Raw genomic sequence first — 21,656 nt, forward strand, 5'->3', positions numbered from 1 at the left:
TTCAATTTGATTTGAACTCTCCACTCATTCCATCCCGCGAAACCCTTAAGGTGTCGCAACTCTAGTATTTTAGATTGCATTAAAAAAATTAAGACCGATTAAATAATCGCTGAATGATATTTTTAAATAGTATTCTATACGTGTTAGCCTCCAAGCTGTTACATTGCTGAATATTATCGCAGTAAAAGGTATATGGGTTACCTGGGTCACCTGGCACGTGAACGGTCATCTGTTGGGGAAGGATAAAAGGTAAGGGATAGAAAGTGTGATTTTTGCTAAGAGTGGAGCTAGGGAACGTCTGTACTGGAACGGAAAATGACTTCGCAGAGTGTTCCACAAATTTTGCCACGGTAAGTGATATCTTACACAGGTATAGCAATAATTTCGTTTCCATTTACAACGATGAGCGCGCCTCGTTAATAGTCCAGACCAACATGGTGTTTTAGGGTCTTAAATCACACATGTAGCGACAAATCATATTCTATATTGTCTTGTATAATGTATTAATATGTATATGTCTTAGTTGATGCACATTGGTCGGCATGGTTTGCTTTCACACCGTGCAGCGAAACATGCGGCCGAGGAACACGTATTAAAACACGTCACCTGTTTGTATATAGTGTTTATGATCCTTGAAAATTATAATAATAATACGCTTTTCTGTATAGTCAACGGTCACTGGAGTGCGTGGGGTTCATGGACAGCATGTTCTGTGAGCTGTGATATCGGACAACACAAGAGGAACAGAACTTGTGAGTACGACAAAGTGGCGCCACATGGGGCAAGATGTCCTGGACAAGACCACGAGCAGGCGTTCTGCTTAATATCTTACTGTCCACGTAAGGAGAAATGCATTATTTATGTATTTATTTAATTGTTAAATGCATGCTTTGTTTCCAGGTCGGTGTATTAAGGTATGTTTAAGCACTTAATTTAGCACTTTGCATAGTTTCTATTAGCGAACATTCTGGTGCTTATATGAAGATGAATATTGTTTGATCCTTAATGCCTTTGTACATTTCATGTTTCTCAATGCATCGAAAGCTAAGTGCCATCATTGCCATTATATAATGTCTTATATTCGTATTTTATGTATTGTGTTATTATTTCCTTGTGTTCACTTGTTCAATACATCCATAGATTTTTGTGATTTCATCAGCTTATTTTTTGTAGCTGATTTTCGCTAAATTATGTTGAAGTCAGAACGACAATTTAATAAGCATATCGATCGTTCTGGTGTGACGGCGTGTTTGCAGCATTTGAACCCACCATTGAAATTAAAACACATCATAACGAGAAATAAGTTCCGACACGGCAATTAAGAGGAGTGCCGTCCTGAATAGATCCAACATGACAGCACGCATGAACGACAAATAAACGAGCCTACACAGTTAAACCTTGTGTCTTCTCGTGTATGTACAAGCGAGGCAGGCAGAAATCGTCAATCCGCTTACTGTATTAGAAAGATTGACAAAGACATACTTCTTGAATCCCTCTCTTTTTGTTACATTTTGCTGTCATTCCGGTGTGTCGTCGTATTGGCATACCTCAGACGCGCCGATAATACGTAGCAATATGGCAGCTTTAAGCCCCCATAGCTGATTATTATTATCCCCTGCCATAGCGGAGGGATATTGTTATGGCGTTGTCCGTCCATCCGTCCGTCTTTCCGTCCGTTCGTCCGTCCGTATGGCACTTTTGTGTCCGGAGCCATGTCTTGGAAGTGCTTTGACGGATTTTATTGGAACTTGGTATGAGCATATATATGGATAAGAGGATGATGCACGCCAAATGGCATTGTACACCATCTGTTAATAACGGAGTTATGGCCCTTTGTATCTTGAAAAAATGCTTTTTGAGTGTCAAATATAACACTTTTGTGTCCAGAAGCATATTGGCGGGGGATATCAATTCAACGAATTTGCTTGTTGTGTAGGTGATGGAGTATGGACTGGTTGGTCTCAATGGAGCACGTGCTCTGCAACTTGCGGTGATGGTTTAGAAACTCGAGGGAGGAAGTGTGTAAATCCTGTTCCTTCAGCACCACTTGGCAAGGATTGCGACGGATCAGTCAACAAAACTCAGACTTGCACCAATACTACGGAATGTCCAGGTGATGCTTGGATATATTGTATAACCCTATATTATTTACCGTAACGTTTGCGGCTTACATAGTTTGTCCTTTGCTTGATTTGACACAATAGACCACAAACCAGACTCTTTGTAATCAAAGGATTAGCTCGATAGGGGTTTGCGCGCTCGAGCTTCGATTCTGGCAATTCCTATCAAATGCATTATGAAACGTATTGTTCGACCTTTAGTTCTGAGCTTTATTTTGATTGTGATTTACCACACAAATAAGACCACAAAAGGTGTGAACACAAACGAACCCCGGGGTCGGACAAGCTTCATGATACGTGTAAATAGTGTCTATTAGGAGAATAGCAATTTCAAATGGTCTGGTAGCCTACCGATGTTAAAATTTGATACCCACGAGTTTTAAGGTTCAGTTATGGCGATCTGCTAAATTTCAAGCAAATAATGCTTTTTCATGTATGATGATATTGAACAAACAAAACAATGTTTTTGACATATGAAATATCAATACTTAAAGTCATAATATTTCTCATTTACAGTCAGTCCTTTAATATATCTTTTCCTGCAAGATTAAACTTTGTTGCTTGGAGCTGCTAGACTTAATGATCATTTTAATAATAACTTTAAATATCATCTCTTCTTAGTTTAACACTCTTCCTGAGAACATTTGCCTCATTAGAGTTCAAGTACCCAAGATCAACGTTCGCCTTATTGCTTTTGTAATAAAAAGACTCCATCATTTTAGTTGATGGTAACTGGAGTGAATGGGCATCTTGGAGCACGTGCAGCGTTACCTGTGGCCATGGCGACCGCTCTAGAAACCGCACCTGCTTGTTCGAGCAGGGTAAGCCCCGTGGTCACGATTGTGTGGGACAGGACTTAAAACAGGCAGTTGTACAGAGAGCGATTGTCCAGGTATTGTCAGTTACCTGTATATAATTGTGAATGCATCAAAGAAATATTTGTTAATGCTCTGGTATGCTTTATTGTATAAATTGGAATATTTGGTGACGATTCAACATAACGGTAGTTTTTAACTTCCATTTTAACCGAAAAGTTAAACTGTACTACACATAGTGTTCGTCGCTGTCGGCTCAATGTTTTGGCTTTCGTGAACAAACTGCATATCTTAATTGTAGAGGCATTGATTGAGACTTATTACATGTTCACATTATTTTTACCTCAAATTTAGCAATACAGAAATAATGTTGCGCACAGAAAACTCTGTTGAATGATACGCTTAATTATGAATAAATCTACAGAAGATTTAATTCAAATGTACACGTGTATGTTGGGTAACTGACCAAAACCAATAGCTTTGACCTGCGTCTTAGCACCAACATGTCCTTTTTGGTGTTTAGAAATGTCATGTTTATAAAGAGTTTCGTATTAGACAAAAGAAAGGTTATAGTTTGCGAGCCTCAATTAAATTGAACCATATATTCAATGACATTGTGTAAGATGACCATCCAACGCTCTGATATGCAAGTATGTGTAAGCAGAATTATACCCATTTTGTTTTTAAACAATCATGTTTAGGTTTGCTTACAATAGGTATGTAACGCTGTTCCGTATTGTTGCGCTCCTCTTATGTATGGGGGAAACAGACACAGCAACTCAATTATTTGATTAAATCATTTAATAATTCTAACTCTTGACATAACCACTTTAAGGCAATAAACATATTTTGCTCACAGGATAAAAAAACACAAAAGCCACAGTAACACTTGTATCGTCGTATTCCAAGTTACAAAAGCGCGTTTGATTTAAACTCGCGGAATCCGTCGGGAGGGCAGTCGACACCGAACACTTTAAAAGCTATTTAAAGTTTAAAATTATCTCCAAAAAGACAGAATGATGTTACTTAAAGTTAAACTAATCCGTTTACATACGTAGAATTGATAAATCCAACAAGCGTGTATTCCAACTTTTGAAATTTAAGCCCTCCCGCTCTGGAACTTCACGGTCTTTTTATAGCTGATAGAACGATTGCGTTGGTCGACCGGGTCGATCGAGTTTACACACCTATGGTCGACCAAACATATGCACACAGACGATTATAGCAAATGTGTAAACAATGACATTCCGTGTAGAACCAAACCACGGACATGGCTTCATAAAAGAAATTACATATAATAACTTTATAGGATTAGGATTCGAACCTTAAACCGTGATTAAATCAAAATATATAATAAACGCGAGACAAGTGTTGCTATGGCGAGAAATAAACATGTTTATGATCAAAATCGTTCATGTTAATGCAAAATAAAACTGTAGGTGACATTATTGTTGAAAATAACTGTGATGTTTAATGTAACTAAAAATGTATACATATACAGAATACTGGGGCACATCAGTATTATCAGGTCAAAGTGTGATAACGTTGACTAGTAGTCAATCGCGCCACTCGTGAAAATAGTATGTTTCTATGATCAAGTGAATAAAATCGATATTCCACCAAATCCAACATATATCCTTTATTTAATTTAGTTGACGGTGTATGGAATACATGGGCGGCGTGGAGCATATGCAATGTCACTTGTGGTGGTGGAACGAAGCATCGGATGCGAGATTGCTACTTCCCTTCAAGTGCGCCACCAGGACTCTATTGTATAGGTGAATTGGCTGAGAAAAAGACGTGTAACGAAAATTCATGTCCAGGTACGAGTTACTTTAAAAATGTATTAGTAAATATAACATTATTAATTCAAAGCGTACCTTATAAGAAATAGTATGAGCGCATTTGAAAATTGTTGCGACATATATGATCCTAGAAATTTAAGACAACCTTTCTACAGAAATGTTGAAGTGTTAAAATTTAATTTGAAATAGTGGAACGGCACGTAACCGAACTTGTACTTACGAGGCGGGAAAACCACATGACGCTAGGTGTGACGGTCCGACTAACAATTCCAAGGCATGTGAAACAGATCCTTGTAAAGGTATATATCTGTATTATTTATATTTCTTTGTCTTACAAAAACATGTCAATGGTTCATGTTTTGATATTTAAAATATATTGGGGCATCACCAAAATAATTTTACGAATATATATTTAGCAACAAAGTATGTACTTTATTTGAAAAAAAAATCATTATTGCGTTAATTTCATTGAAAGTTAGGCATTGAGTTTCTTATTCGAGTCTACCAATACAAAATGATGATTTTTGTTTTAGCCTTTGAAACCTTGAAAATACAGATTGGGGCGTACAAAACGAACCTTTGTCCAGGTTTCAAAATAAGTGTTCAAAAACTCCGTATTAAATAATAAAAGTGGAAATTGTACTTATCTAGTATTTTATCTCTCTGAGTGCATGTGGAGCACCGAGCTGCAACACACAGCCATGCTAATGTCAGCAAATGAAAATAATGGACTGGTTACGCCGTCAATTATTATATCACTTGGGGACATAGTGTAATAAAAAGTAAGACAGAATGTTACTGCTACACGCATTTGCTTTCCGTTAAGCTATTGTAGGTTCTACTCGTTGTAACTATTTGAAACAATAAAACTTATGCGTGTTTTTTCTGATCATAGACGAAAATCTTTTTAAAACATCAACACGTATTATACAATTTATGTGTATTCTCTTCTCTTCTTTTTTAACATAATTTGAATTGAGCATTTTTGTTATATGCCTATCATTAGTAAAATAAAAGTATGCTTTACAGAATTCAATTGTCGGGTGTTTGAAGAATACAACAAGGCAAATCATATAAAAGATGTAATGGCTGAACATAATGATATTAAACGAAATATATAATAAACAAGTTGTACAGAAATATGTACAGAATGAAAAAGATTGTGTCGAAAATAATAATTGATCGTGTGTATTTAACATTATGATATAATACATTACACTTAAAACTTAATTTCAAATGAGCTACATTTATAATTATACGTAAAAATTATTTATAAGTTTTAATGTTATTGTATTAATAAATATATACCAATGCGTTAATAAATCAATGGCCAACGAAAATGAAACGGAAAAAAAGTTACACACTAAATGATCAAAAACTGAATGTAAAATTGATTGAAGTGTTAAAATTAAATACATAACAGCAAGCGCCTTTTAGATCGACAAGGAAGGAGTTGCTCAAGATGAAAAAAAGTGTGATCTTTCTATATCCGGCGTCTTGCGTCATGTGGAGCGCGATGTGATTCGCCAACATTAAGCCAGTTACCATTATTGTGACCTGATATTTAATCTATTATCATTAAATATTTATCGTGACAATATTTAGGCAAAGTTTAAACGGGATCAAAACTAGGCCATAAGGTTTATCTTCTAACAACCTTACCTCTCTTGAAGCCACATGTATGACTCAATATTATTGCCGGAATAATGATAATCTAGGCAATATATAGGCCAAAACTACATAGGAACGATGGCTGCTAAAACATAGGGAACCAGTTCAACATTAGGATAAACATGGTCTTTCATTTCCCATGTGTCTTAGTATAAGCGAATAATGGCAACAATATTGCAAACGAATGACAACATGTATCATCTGTTTTCAAGAGATAAGTAATTTTCTCAGCATGAATATTCAATGAATCTATAAGACTAAGGTGCGACACCTTAAGGGTTTCGCGGGATGGAATGAGTGGGGACAAAAAATGTGGGTACGTAAATTTTGGTAACGGAAAAAAAATGTGGGTACGAACATTTTGGGTACGAATAAACTATGCCAAAAAGTAGAAAAAAAATAGGTTAAAAAAAAAAAATTGGGTTAGAAAAATATGGGTACGAAAAGAAGAGTGGGTGCCAAAATTTAGGGTACGAACAATTTATGTCAAAAATAATTTGGGTACGAAACAAAATGTGGGTATGAAAATTGTGGGTAATAAAAAAATGTGGGTACGAAAAACATTGGGTACGAAAATTTTGGTTCCAAAAAAATGTAGGTACTAAAACGATTGGTAACGAACAAAAATTTGGTACAAACTATTTTCGGTACAATTTATTTATTAGGAAAGATTGGGTACCTGTTAGTATACCAGGGTACCCAATAGTATCATTTGAAAATCGGTGTACGGTGAAGTATACTTCAAAGTACTCAGGGTACGGGGAAGTAGTACCCTGGGGACCTTGACCCATTCAGTGTTAGTATACCAACAAGAGGGCCATGGACCCAAAGGCGCTCACTGAGACCCTAAGTAACTAAACTTTTATAACAACAAGAGCACCGCATAATGGATGCCGACGCTCGGCTGCGGTGCAGTTTTGAATTAATGAAAGCTTGTTAGAATTATTTTTTAGAGGTCACAGTGACCTAGACCTTTGACCTAGTGACCAAAAATGGGTGTGGCATGTAGAACTCATCAATGTGCATCTACATATGAAGTTTCAACGTTGTAGTTGGAAGTACTTTGATTTTAAAGCCAATGATAAGGTTTTAGTATGGCGGACGCCGGACGGCGGAAAGACACGACACGACGAGCTGGCTATGACGATACCTCGGGTTTTCTCCAAACACAGCCGATCTAAAATATTAAAGTTCTTTATGAAATATAAATGCTTACCGTAATTTGTATGCCCAATGTTAGTTTTGATGTTAAATATTCATACCGATGTTCATGCAGATAAGACAAACAAAGTGACTCCTGTGGTATAAACATGTTTTTAGTATATGTAATATATTGACTTGTTATTTAGCTCAGATGACCCAGTTTTAAATTTGGCTGAGATTTAATTGATACAAATATTCTGACCAAATTTCATGAGAATTTGCGAATAAATGTGTTAATAAGTGCCTTAACAAGGTTTCACTATATCCGTATACGAAAAATGCCCCCCCCCCCCAACCTGGCAGCCATGTTTTTTAAGGAACTGAAACGGTTTTTAAATTTCAGCCAAGATATCGTTAGAAAAAATGACCTGACCAAGTTTCTTGAAGGATGGACAGTAAATGTGATTTCTAAAGAGGTTATTAGATTTTACTATAGCCACATAAGGAAAACTGCCCTGCCCCCGACGGCCATGGTTTTAAGCGGACGGAACCATTTTTGAACTCGACCCAGATATCAGATTAAAAGTAATCAAAATATCAATGAAATCCGATTAGGAATTAGTATAACACTGACAGACATTAACATTGTATTCTATTTATTCTACAATCGATAATAAAAGGTTCAGCAGAGAATCACAATATAAGTGTTTAATTAATAAAATCATAAATAAATGAGGGCAACAAATCATTTTTGTTTTAAAAGCATTATAACTAAATGTAGCACACAATTGGAATTATTATAATATTGATTGCAAATGAACGGTGCTGTACATTAAGATTGCTGACACTATTTCAGCTTTTATAGGAGTCATAAACAAGATGTGTTTGTGAAACAATATGTCCCCCATACATTTCACTTTTGACCTTGAATGATGAACTTGACCTTTCACCATTCGAAATGTGCAGCTCCATGAGATACATATGCATGCCAAATATCAAGTTGCTATCTTCAATATTGCATACGTTATGACCAATGTTTAAGTTTGACACAAACCAACAAACAAACAAACCAACAAACAGACAGGGCAAAAACAATATGTCCCCGACTATAGACTGGTGGACATAACAAGTGCTGTCGATTCGAGTGCTTGACAGTATAACAAAAGCCATCATGGGGAAATTGGTCATATTTAATACGATCAAGGTAATATAGTCATAGACTCATACTTTCAGTTGAAGAGGACCATGATTGAAACATATTGATCGTTTATTTTTTAAAGAAGTTGTACTTTATAGACGATTCTGAGTTCAGGTATATTTTCCACAAACTATTGATCATTTGTAAAGACATAAAACAAACTAATAAGATTTTATTTCAAGTTTGGGTGGTGTCCAATGTGGTATGTCAGGTAGTGTTGTTTTGTCAAAGCATGAATCAAATCTGATAATAAATAAAGAAGCTCTGGCAATTTAAAGGTGGTACGCAAACTTTAACATAGATTTATTAATTATATGCATATTCTAAGTGAAAAAAGGCCATATTTGTTACAAAATGCGTGATACAGTTGTCTGCTCTTGTTTATACATTGAGGTCATGTTGGTTAAGAAGTATGCAAAATATGAAAGCAATATGTCAAGGGACATAGAAAATATTTGAGGTGGTACGCAAACATTAACATAGATTTATCAATAATATGCATATTCTAAGTGAAAAAAGGGCCTAATTCTTACAAAATGCTTGAAACAGCTGTCTGCTCTTGTTTATGGATTGGGTCATTTTGGTAAAGAAGTATGCAAAATATAAAAGCAATATGTCAATCGACATAGGAAATATTTGAGGTGGTACGCACACTTTAACATTCCAACGCGCACGCCGACGCTGGGGTGTGTAGGATAGTTCCACTATATATATTTTCTATATAATAGTAGAGCTAAAAAGTAAATATACTATAAACAACAAGCTTACCTCAATCACAACTTTAATGCAATGCTTATAACAATAAAGTTACAATGATATGCGCGGGATTGAAACTAACTTTTTACTATTGTGGGCAACCATCTTTAGTATTTTGGTTGCCCAGATAAAGAATAAACCAGCCCAGAAATATGAACATGTGTATATTATACATTCTTTTAATAAAATAATAGATAATAAAATACAATTGCTGACAATGCACATGTTCAATGCATGATGTATTATTATGGGCCTGAATTGAATCATTTCCTATTCCTAAATAATGAATATTATTTTACTAGTATTGGTCCATGGTGGTCAATTGTTATTCAATTTTTATTGCAAGCTTTAAAAAACCAAGTTGCCCGGCCGGACAACCAACTTTTGAAATTTAGTTGCCCAGGCCAAAATCTACTTGCCCCGAGCTCACGGGAAACCACTAATTTCCATCCATGTATGCTCTTTCATTTTTTGTTCTTCCATCCCATTCTCAAAATAAATTTTAAACCACTCTATTTTTTAATAATATTGAATGCTAACCATTATAACCCAAAAAACTTTTTTACAAAGCTGTAATCCTGTCGCAGAGAGTTATTTTATTTAGTTTACCATTATCAGTGTTCTCTGTAAATACCGGCAACCGGCGATTTCGCCGGTTACATTTACTCTAGATGCCGGCTACTTTTCCCAAATATATCAAGTAAATGCTTTCATTTTACTGCATAGTTGCCGGCCATATAACTGGCTACTCAAATTTTTCTGGAAAACACTGAATTATGCATGACAAACACACAATACTAAAATACATTTTAGATTCGTTTGTAAAATAAAATGACACTTCCAGCTTGTCGTCATTAAAATCCAAAGAGTCAAATAATTTTCCACGAGATACGTCAAAAATTGCGTAATCAATTGAATGAAAAATAAAAGTAAAGAAAGCCGGATTTTACATAAATTTCAGGTTGATAAAAACAAGGTAAAGGTAGTCGGTGAGATATACTAATTATACAGTTAGTAAGGCTCGATTGGTTATTGTCGGCTCGGGTACTACTTACATGTACCCCAGGTACTCTTAAGAATACTTACTTACATGTACCCTGGGTACGGTAAATATACTAAAACGTACCCGGGAATTTTAACGCTAAATCGGTTGTTGTCGGCTATTTTGTAAAAATTAATTGTGTTCACATTTATGTCAATTTTCTGTTAAATGGCCTTTATATTATCAAAACTCATACTCAAAAAGCATGTTGATGCAGATTTTTTTAAAAGAGAAGTTTGTTTAAGGTAAACAATATCGTTTCACATTAATCGGTAGCATGTTTTACGACTTTGGACGGATATACAACTCGGGTACAATCTAATATTTACGGGTACGTTTAAGTATATTTACCGTACCCGGGGTACATGTAAGTAAACTTAAGAGTACCAGGGGTACATGTAAGTAGTACCCGAGCCGACAATGACCAATCGAGCCTTAGTTAGTGAATGATGGTGTATGGGATAACATGCACTGAGGGTGAATACACCATCAGTTTCTAACAGTGTAAGTTATAATTAAAAAAACTCATCCTTTATATAAAAATACTAGTTAGTCATTTGCATCAGAATAGATGTGGTCTAAATACTTAAAGGCGTCAATGTACCATAACAAATAATAAATTAGCAGTATAAGAACTTCAATAAAATTTAATATAAAAAATCAACAAACATATTTGTTTATACCGGTAATAAAAGTTATCAAAGGTGTGAGTGTGCTACATGTAGTGTGTTTTATTTTTCATGAACATGTCAATTGAACGTGTTAGAGCAGCATTGATCCATAAGATTAAAAAGGATAATTAATCAGGGCTTATTAAAATTTAAACGATGACATTAATCGATTATAATTACCAGCTTTTTATTGTTGTAATGTGTATATGATGATGGTATTAAAAGTGATTGCAGAGATTCTAATATACACTATTTCGATTAAAGCTCTTTTCAGACGTCCGGCCCCTTGGCCGTTTGCTATCGTTCATAAAATATATAATAATGTTGAAAGTCAATATCAACCCTAAGCTTGCAATATTCTAAATAATGTAAACAACTTACCTTGTATTAAGTTGGCACTTTGTTGTCCAGTGTAGAAACTTTTAATACTTATTTCTGTTTAGTTGCACTGGCTGAACCTAAATAATTATGTAGTCGTTTCTAAATAATCACGAAACAACCTACTAATGCATATGTTTTCCAGTTACTGAGTTTGTGCATTTCCATTCATATATTGTTAAATTCCTGCAATTTCGTACGCTGAAGATTTCCATATCCACGGGTGTTTTTTTATGTCAAATGTTAGTGTTTTTTTTAATGGATCGTATACTTATCTACAAAACTGCTAAGTAGCGTTCACTTTACATCATTTTTGATGATGTTATTTTGTAAATACTTTCTCGCGTTCTTTTCGAACGTTTCTATGTCAGCCATTTTGATTGTTTACTTCCGGTTTCGTCTAAGTAACGAAATTATATATGTTAATGACATAATCTCTCATAAATGTTTTTAGTGCAGAAATTTTAATTTTAAGTTTAGATTTCTCGCTTCAATTTTTATATTTTGTTAAATTATTTGCGTTTAATTTTGATTGTTTGTTGCTAACTTTCGAACTGTTTTTTTATGTGTAAATATGCATAGACGCTAGTGGATATGTAATCAGTTAACCGTATCTACATCAATGAAATTTAGCGGTTGTTTGTTTTGTTAATATTTTTTAAAACGGGTTCAGCTTCGTATGTGAAACGCAATATGAACATATTTATTAATTTGGGAATAAAATCGCAATATGTATTATTTAAAATAAAATTTGAAGTGTCTAGCGCGTGAATTGTCTTCTGGTGGTGAATTGTCTTTGGGTTGCTATTAACGCTATTAACGCTTCCGGCGAGAACTCATATTATAGCGATTGCGCAATAAAAAACACCACTTTTTCGTCATTTTAGCAAAAACTGGATTTTCCCAGAAATGACGAATACGCCAACAGGTACCAACAGGTAGATCACATTCTGGTCCATATACATGTCAAATTTCAGCAAACGTGTTGGGCCAGTTTTCAAAACACTCAAATCGCGGCTTTACCCTGGAGCTTAATGAATTTTAGTCGCCATTATCATTATCATTATCTATAGATGACGTCCAATATATTACTCATTCCATACATTCGTCAAGATTTAACATTCAAAACGATGACAGCGTTGACATACTGTTTTTGAGAGAAAAAGATAAACTGAATTTTGTGTAGATCCTTTTTTATCAATACCAACATGTATTTGAAGGCAGTAACATGTATGCCAATTAAATTATCATGTCTCCAAAACAATTCTTGCAGCACAGAAATAAAGTATCCATACAATAATTTTGAGTAGCTCGTATTTTGGTTAGTTGAAGATGGAGAACCAAGCCACAATTCGTCTCATTGCAAGCAGGACTCTTCGATCCTCCGAGAGCGATAAGCACGAATATACCGATTACATGGCTCGTAACGTGGAAAACAAGTAGTTTCAAAAACCAATTTCTAACTAGAAATGGCGCGGCAGAGGCCGACGCGTATCCCCACGCCGAATGTTTGACCTAGGTGTGCCCCAGGGTTGGTAATGGGGCCATGCATAGCTGAGATTGACCGTATTGTCATTAGAGAAGTTCATCATCAATAAGAAGTGAATTGGTGTAGAAATGAAGAAGTTATAGTAAAAGGCAATTTTGGGTGGGTGTGACATATGTGGGCAGGGCGCCCCAGGGTTGGTAATTGTGCCATGCATAGTTGAGATTGACCGTATTGTCATAAGAGAGGTTCAGTATCAATTTGAAGTGAATCGGTGTAGAAATGAAGAAATTATAGTAAAAGGCAATTTTGGGTGGGTGTGGTCTATGTGGGCGGGGCGCCCCAGGGTTGGTAATGGGGCCATTCATAGTTGAGATTGACTGTTTTGTCATAAGAGAAGTTCAATATCAATTTGAAGTGAATCGGTGTAGAAATGAAGAAATTATAGTAAAGGCAATTTTGGGTGGGTGTGGTCTATGTGGGCGGGGCCCCAGGGTTGGTTATGGGGCCATGCATAGTTGAGATTGACCCTAATGTCATAAGAGAAGTTCAGTATCAATTTGAAGTGAATCCGTGTAGAAATGAAAAAAATATAGTGAATGGAATTATTTGGTGGGTGTGGCCTATGTGGGCGGGCGCCCCAGGGTTGGGATTGGGGCCATGCATAGTTGAGATTGACCCTAATGTCATAACAAAAGTTCAGTATCAATTTGAAGTGAATCCGTGTAGAAATGAAAAAATTATAGTAAATGGAAATTTTGGGTGGGTGTGGCCTTTGTGGGCGGGGCGCCCCAGGGTTGGGAATGGGGCCATGCATGGTTGAGATTGACCGTATTGTCATAAGAGAGGTCCAATATCAATTTGAAGTGAATCGGTGTAGAAATAAAGAAGTAAATGTAAAATAACCTAAAAAAATGAGTGATAATTTCTGACGCGGCCCCACCCCAACCGCTTTAACTTTTGACCCAGGGGTCAGATCAAAATTCCAAATAGTGCAGGGTCGCACATATGCTCATAGCTACCATGAGTGTAAGTTTCAAGGTTCTAGTGCTTTTAGTGTAGGAGGAGATAGTGGCCAGGACGGACGGACAGACAGACAGACGGACGGACGGCGGAGATAACCACAATATCCCCACCTTTTTTTCAAAAAGCGTGGGGATAAATACCACTTTATAAATCATGTTGTATTTCGTCAACAGTCCTCAAACTATTACACCTCGACATTTTCACGACACTTTGAATAACATTCACACTTCTACACTTTCACTACAAATAATAATGTTACAGTTAAACGTTTGTGGGTTATAACATTACGTTTCAGCATATAAAATAAAAATTGACATGCTCTTTAATTACACCATGCTCTTTAATTTCACATGTATATCATACCAAACTTTATATTTCGTTGTTTCCTTTTCTAAGTTAATGATGCTATGTGTACGGACATGATTTCACATGCCCATGTGCATGAACATATTATTTTTCCATTTTGAATATTGTTTTTTTTTTCTCTAATTCATTAAGCTTAGGCATGTTTGTTCGTTAAGTACGGCAATAATTTCATGATGATTCCCGGAAGTAGGTATGAGCACATAGTCGTAAGAGCACTTGAATACGTGAGTTCGCCCATGAACACATAGTAAGGTTAACTAAATCTCCGCGATATGACCTAATATGTGTTTACAAAAGCAAACAATATCCAACAAACGAATGAATTATCAATCATAGTATGTGCACTGATGTGACTCTGTAATTTCTGTTTGAAAAGTGTATTAAATATGTAAAATGAGATAGCACGCATAAAAGCGAGTTTCACAAAAGTCATACGGCTATTATGCTGTTTATATACCATAGTCGCTACAACGTTTACAAATGGCAGGTTCGAAATAATTCCTTTTCTTTACACGCATGATCGCGTTGAAAATTAATTATACACGTTTTAAATCGCAAATTATTTACTGAATCACGACAAATGTCAAATACAACACAGAAAATGCATAGTTGTTTCATTGATCTATAAACATATAATGGATTGAATATAACTGATTTAAAATTAACGTTTTCAAACTATTATTAAATCTTTTCCCCAGAATATGCTGTCCTATTTATAGCTGAGCTTCCTATACCTTTATCAATGATAATCAGCGAGGTATGCCGATTAGAAAAATCGAGCTATCTCAATCGGACTGGCTCGGTCTTTTACATAGGTCGCCATTGTGAAGAATTGTTTCATGGTATGATAACTAAGACGAGCTGCTTTGCAGCATCGTCAAAAAACAATATCATCATCGACATCATCAGCACAAACAAAAATCTTTTTTCTTCGTGACCTTTTTGCGAATGTAAGTAAAATGAATTATTAATGTTCTTTTTCTATATACATTAATATGGCTAACATAAGCAAAATTTAATATTGCTATATGCTTTCGGACTCCTTGCATCCGTGTCCCAACCGTGTATGCGCATGAGTTGCTTAAACATGTGCATGTGTACATGCGGCGACGGGCATAAGCCATACAGTGAACAATTTTCATTTTATTGCACAACTATTTGCTAGTTTATGTAATAAACGAAATAGTTTTCGCAAAAAAACTACGCTCCTTTTTGGCAAATAAACAACTCTTTGTTGCTCTTATACCTCACAGCCTTACGTTCTCGCGGATGTTAAACCTCAAGGCCTTAAGACCTCAAGGCCTTAAGTCCTCGCGGCTGTAAAACCTCAAAGCTTTACGTCATCGAGGCTGTTAAACCTAAAAACTTTACGTCATCGCTGCTCTTAAACCTCAAAGCCTTACGTCCTAGCGGCTCTTAACACTCAAAGCCTTACGTCCTCGCGGCTCTTAAACCTTGAAGTCGTATCTCCTCACGGCTCCTAAACTTCAAAGCCTTACGTCCTCGCAACACTTAAAAATAAAAGCATTACGCCATCGCGACTCTTAAACATAAAAGCATTACGTCATCGCGGCTGTTGAACGTCAAAGCCTTACATCTTCGCGGCTCTGAAAAATCAGAGCCTTACGTCCTCGTGGCTCTTCAACTGAAAAGCCTTACGTCATCGCGGCTGTAAACGTCAAAGCATAACGTCATCGCGGCTCTTAAACCTCAAATCCTTACGTCCTCGCGGCAGTTAAGCATCAAAGCCATACACCCCCGCGACTCTTTAACCTCAAAGCTTTACATCCTCTCGGATCTTAAACCTCAAAGTTTTACGTCATCGCGGCTCTTAAACCTCAAAGCCTTACGTTATCGCGGATCTTAAACCTCAAAGACTTAACTCCTCGCGGCTGTTAAACCTCTTAGCCTTACGTCCTCGCGGCTATAAAACATCTAAGCCTTACGTCCTCGCAGCTGTAAGACCTCAAAGCCTAACGTCCTCGAGGCTGCTAAACCTCAAAGCCTTACGTCCTCGCGGCTAATTAACATCAAAGCCTTACGTTCTCGCGGCTTATAGACATCAAAGCCTTACGTTCTCGCGGCTAATAAACATCAAAGCCTTACGTTCTCGCGGCTCTGAAAGCTCAAAGCCTTATAATAAAACAAGATATTACATAGTATCAATTGATGATGTTAAATTAAAATGCATTTCTTTATTTCAAAAATCCGATTTCTTGAAAGCAATGCGATTTCTTAATATAAAACTATAGGAACAAATTATGTTATAAAAATGTTTCATGGATACCAAACAATCGATTTTCGGATAAATTTAATTTCCGGATTTTTTTTTTGCATATAAATATGCATATATTGGTAGCAAAAATAGTTTTTTATATCAAAAACATTTTTTTAAAGCAAATTAAATTCATATTCGAATCGGACGAACACGTTACGTTGTTGTTGGAATAGTACGGATTTTTCTATAATAAAATGGTATTTTGTATAACAAATAACAGATAAGAAAAAGTAACCATTTCGTGACGAGACATTTGACAAAGGAAACCGAAAGTATCGCGGAAACAAATTTTAATTACCGCGTGATCTTATTGTTATATCGATGAGTAAAACAGGCTTACATTCAGTGATTCCTTGGCGTTTCCAAGTAACTATCAGGCGAAAGTTTGCGACAGTTGATACTGAAACCGAAACAGATCGTGACAGGCGAGATGTCAGAAAGAAGACTGTTCAAAAACAGCTACAGCGGTTCGATTGTCTTAGTTCAGAGATGAATGTTTCCCAGGCAATTGTCAAACCCGACTGTACGAAACCAAAAGTTTTGAAGTCGTCCGGTATGAAGAATGCCTTGGTGAAGACAGTACATGAGGCCATTAGCAACACCAATGAAAAAAAACATTTTGGAAGAACACAATCTAATATTTTTTTCGAAAAGAAGCATTCCAAAACCAGTAATGGAAACTGCATCACATGACACAATTGAATTTGCTGGGGTGAAATTTAAGATGAAAAGAATCAGTGTTCAATAATATTATATACTATATAGATCTAATATAACAATCATTAAAGTCTGAATTGTTCATGCGTACTTCTCCGAATCATATAAAACGTAGCTATGCAAAATGGTAATTATTAAATAAGCGACCAGGATAGCAAAGATTCCACGAACATACAGTGAATTCGGAATAATGGCCGGATTTCCGCAGTTCCGGATATTCAATACGCATATGCAAGAAACAAATGATTCCTCATTTGGAGAAATAGATACATAAATAAAATAAAAAAGTTAAACCGAGTCTTGGTATTAGGCATAGGAAAAGAAAGAAGACAATGTTGTGTTCACTACGCTGGTGATGAGGTTCGTGATATTGATGAGATATAAGGACTTGAAGACAGTGACGTTTTGAATGAAGAACAAGCTGAGCTTCATCCCCTTTTTCTTGGTATTCAGCATCAGGTCACCTAAGGCCGATATTCTATCAAGGATGTCCGAGGTGGTCTGGTGGTCGAAACGTGGTCCATAGTGAGTTGACACCGATATCATCAAAGATGCCGATATTGGCTTTGAAACACTGTAGGTCTCAATGTCCGTGTCGATTTTGTCTATGGCGTTGTCGAGGAAGGATTTGCTCAGAACTTGTAGATCACTTCTCTGTTGTATCAATTGCGGTTCGGCCGCTACGTTAAAAGAAACATTTGAACGTAAGCTGACGTCAACGAGGAAGTGAAAATCATGGACATTTTAGATGACCGTTTTCGAGTTGAATTCAGTAACATTGTAATCTTCATTTACGTTGGATAGTTAGCGTTTAATTCGGCATTACCGGTATATTATATTTTCTGTCAAATAACCAAGTTCACCTGTAGTATTCGCCTTTTTGTCTTTTCTCGTTTAAGTTAAAAACGATCCCCAACAAAAACGGAGTTCATCATGACTGTCTTATTGTATTTGGCGGCTGAACTCCATCAATTGTTTTTGTTAAGTCTGTACTTTTTAATGGCGATGTGGTCTCCTTCTGTATTGGGGCCCGTGATACTCGAACGAAACTCACCACCGGTCTTATGATGGCTTAATTCGGAATAACCCGGGTTGCTGTTGCTTTAAACAATTCGATCCGAGCCGGGCAACATCGACCTAACGGCTAACATACTCGTATATCAAATCAATTCACTTAAATAAATTCGAATTTAACAATGAAATCTCAGAACTTGAGCTCACCTCAACAAAGACATGAAAATGAGTCGCATTCTGAAAAACCTGGGCGTAATGCATGTGCGTAAAGCGTCGTCCCTGATTAGCCTATGCAGTCAGCACAGGCTAATCTGGGATGACACTTTCCGTCTTAACAGGATTTTCGTGTAAAAGAGACTTCCTTTATACGAAAAATACCATAAAGCGGAAAGTGTCGTCCCTGCGGACTGCACAGGTTAATCTGTGACGACATTTTACACACATGTAGTAAGCCCAATTTTCTCCGAACGCGACTCAAATAGTCTTCATTTGACTCGTCGGATTCTTTCATATCTCAGCCCCCCCCTCCTCCCCTGGCATTAAATGGTTTTATAGCATATTGCACCAATGTCTTTTTGCCGAGTCCGTTTAACACTACCTGCAAACTTGTGCTAACCTCAAAAAGGACTTGAAAATAGTTGACATTTTTGATAAAAGTCATTTTTAAGTCCTCGAATTCTTTCATTTCATATTTCAATGTTGTTTATTATGTTCTCCGTCGTGGGATGATTTGCGTGTTTTAGCATATTACATACATTCTTCCAAGCCGAGTCCGTTAAATGCAACATCTGAACTTGAGCGCACTTCAACTTGGACGTGAAAACCGTCACTGTACTGGGTAAATTTCGTTTGTGAGTCGTCCAATTATTGTATACCTCAGTCTTATTTCTCTCTATTCGCCACATGATGGTAAGCGTGTTTCGGCTTACGTAATCAATTCTTTTTTTCCGAGTCAATTGAACGCAACCCCTGAACTTGAGCCTACTTCAACAGCGACGTGATAGTAGTAGAATGTTTGTCGGAACGGCTGCTTGTCGAATTCTTTAATATGTGAGCCTATTTTTTTCCTTTTCGGCATATTTCATCAACTCCTGTTTGCCGAATTCTTTGAACGCAACATCTGAACTTGAGATGACCTCTACGTGGACGTGAAAACTGTCGCTATTTTTTATGAACTTCGTTTTCGAGTCGTCGAATGCGTTTATATCTCAGTCTTACTGTTCTTTGAACGCCAATATATGTTGAGAGTGTTTTGGCGTATTTTATCAAGTCCTATGTGCTGAGTCTGTTTTACTTAACCGACGAACTTAAGCAGATCACAAGAAGGACTGAAAATAGTCGACATATTAGATGTAGTCGTTTAATTGTTTTGAGATATCAGCCTTGTTTTTCAATCTCACGAACGGAATGGTTAGTGTGTGTCGGCATATCTGATCGATTCCTGTTTTGCCTTGTCCGTTAAACGAATTATCTGGGGAAAAAAAGCTGAATTCAACAATTGCGTGAAAATCGTGGACATTTTAGATCAACTTCGTGTTTAAGTCTTCGAATTTGGGAACATAGAAGTCTTCTTTGTCTTTCTCCGGCACGGAATGGTTAGCGTGTTTCGGAATATTTCACGTTCCTCTTTTCCGAGTCAATTTAACGTAACCTCTGAAATTTAGCTACCTAATCTAGGACGTGAAATCGTCGCCATTTTGGATGAACTTCGTTTTCGAGTCATCGAATTTTTTATAGCTCAGTCTTATTTTTCTTTTTCCCCAAATGTATGCCGTGTTACGGCACATTTAATAAATTCCACATTGCCGAGTCTGTTCGCAACCTCTAAAAATGAGTTGACCTCAACTAGGACCGAAAGTGAAACAGTCGTCATTGTGAATGAAATTCGTTTCCGAGTCGTTGATTTTTTTATATGTGATTTTTATTTTTCTTTCTTTGCCACAGAATGGTTATCATGTTGAGGTATACATCATCAATTGCCCGTTGCAGAGTTCGTTGAACGCAGCCCTTGACCTGTATATGATACAAAAGTATTGGATATGTTTGCTAAACTTTGTTTTCGGGTCGTCGATTTCTTTCTTACCTCAGTCATAATTTCTTTATCCGCAACGGAATAGTTAGCGTGTTTCGGCATATCTGATTAAATCCCTTTTTCGCCGAATACGTTAAACGAATTCTCGGAATTTTAGCTGACATCGACTTGAACGGGGTGTGAAAATTGTAAACTTTTCATATAAGCGTCGTTTTTTAGTCGTCGAATTTGGTAAATAAGTCCTTTGAACTCAACCTCTGAACTTTGGAATACCTCAACAAGACGTCAACACTTTCAAAACTTCGTTTTCGAATCGTCGAATGATTCTATTTCTCAGTCTTATTTTCCGTTTTCCTCCAAGAAATGGTTAGCGTCTTTCTGTTTATTTTTATCAATTCCTCTTTGCCGAGTCCGTTGAACTTAAATCAGAACTTGAGCTGACCTCCATAAGGAAGTGCAACTAGTCAAAATCTATAACGACCGTCAATTTTGAGGCGTCGAATTCTTTGCAGTCATTTTTTCTCCGTCACGGAATGGTTAGCGTGTTTGGCATATTTCATCAGTTCCTCTGTGCAGAGTCCATGAACTCAAATTCTGAACTTAAGCTTACCTCTTCAAGAAACTGAATCAAAGTACTGACAGTACTGGTGTGACGATGCTTTTGAAGAGGATTGATATAAAATCATCTATTTAAGTTTATCTACATCACCACAATTGTGTATGTGGGTACGAAAATTTTGGGTAGGAAAAAAATGGGTACGAAAATTTTGGGTACAAAAATTATGCAAACAAAAATTAAGTACGTAAAAAGATTTGGTTACGAAAAAAATTTGGGTAGAAAACAAATTGGGTACGAAAAATAATTTGGTTACGAGCACCAATTTGGGTACGAAAAAAAAAATTGGGTACGAAAAAAATTGGGTACGAAAAATGTAGGGTACGAAAAAAAATATTGGGGGTACGGGGAAGTAGTACCCGTGGGGAACTTGATCCTTTCAGCGAAACTGGGAGGCGGGTTACATTATCGATCAAATATAACAAGAAATATCTTTAAAAAGGTATTCGACGTGTATTTTCTGTACCACTCATCTTAAAAAACTGTCTGTTACAGTAAAACGTGTGTGGGTTATAACATTAC

At 36.5% G+C, this 21,656-nt stretch overlaps 3 protein-coding genes across 10 annotated transcripts in view; 2 read left to right on the forward strand and 1 right to left on the reverse strand.

Moving 5' to 3' along the window:
• The window catches only part of LOC127881428 (properdin-like), a 35,631-nt gene extending 30,321 nt beyond the window's left edge, over positions 1-5,310 (forward strand). Inside the window, exons 9-13 of one of the 3 annotated variants that reach the window (XM_052429339.1) lie at positions 742-839; positions 1,937-2,113; positions 2,843-3,012; positions 4,588-4,758; positions 4,930-5,023. In XM_052429339.1, coding sequence (XP_052285299.1) covers positions 742-839; positions 1,937-2,113; positions 2,843-3,012; positions 4,588-4,713 — 571 coding nt within the window. In that variant the 3' untranslated portion in view covers positions 4,714-4,758; positions 4,930-5,023. Of the gene's footprint in view, positions 1-668; positions 840-1,936; positions 2,114-2,842; positions 3,013-4,587; positions 4,759-4,929; positions 5,040-5,273 lie in introns of those variants that run through there. The other 2 variants (XM_052429343.1, XM_052429323.1) reach the window with 2 other exon arrangements.
• Positions 1-21,656, reverse strand: part of LOC127881457 (semaphorin-5A-like) — a 109,191-nt gene that overhangs the window by 43,449 nt on the left and 44,086 nt on the right. The window lies entirely within an intron of this gene.
• LOC127881376 (SCO-spondin-like) overlaps positions 1-21,656 on the forward strand; it is a 195,490-nt gene that overhangs the window by 14,364 nt on the left and 159,470 nt on the right. The window lies entirely within an intron of this gene.

This window comes from Dreissena polymorpha, chromosome 1 (genome assembly GCF_020536995.1).
Source record: "Dreissena polymorpha isolate Duluth1 chromosome 1, UMN_Dpol_1.0, whole genome shotgun sequence".
NCBI classification, from domain to species: Eukaryota; Metazoa; Mollusca; class Bivalvia; order Myida; family Dreissenidae; genus Dreissena; species Dreissena polymorpha.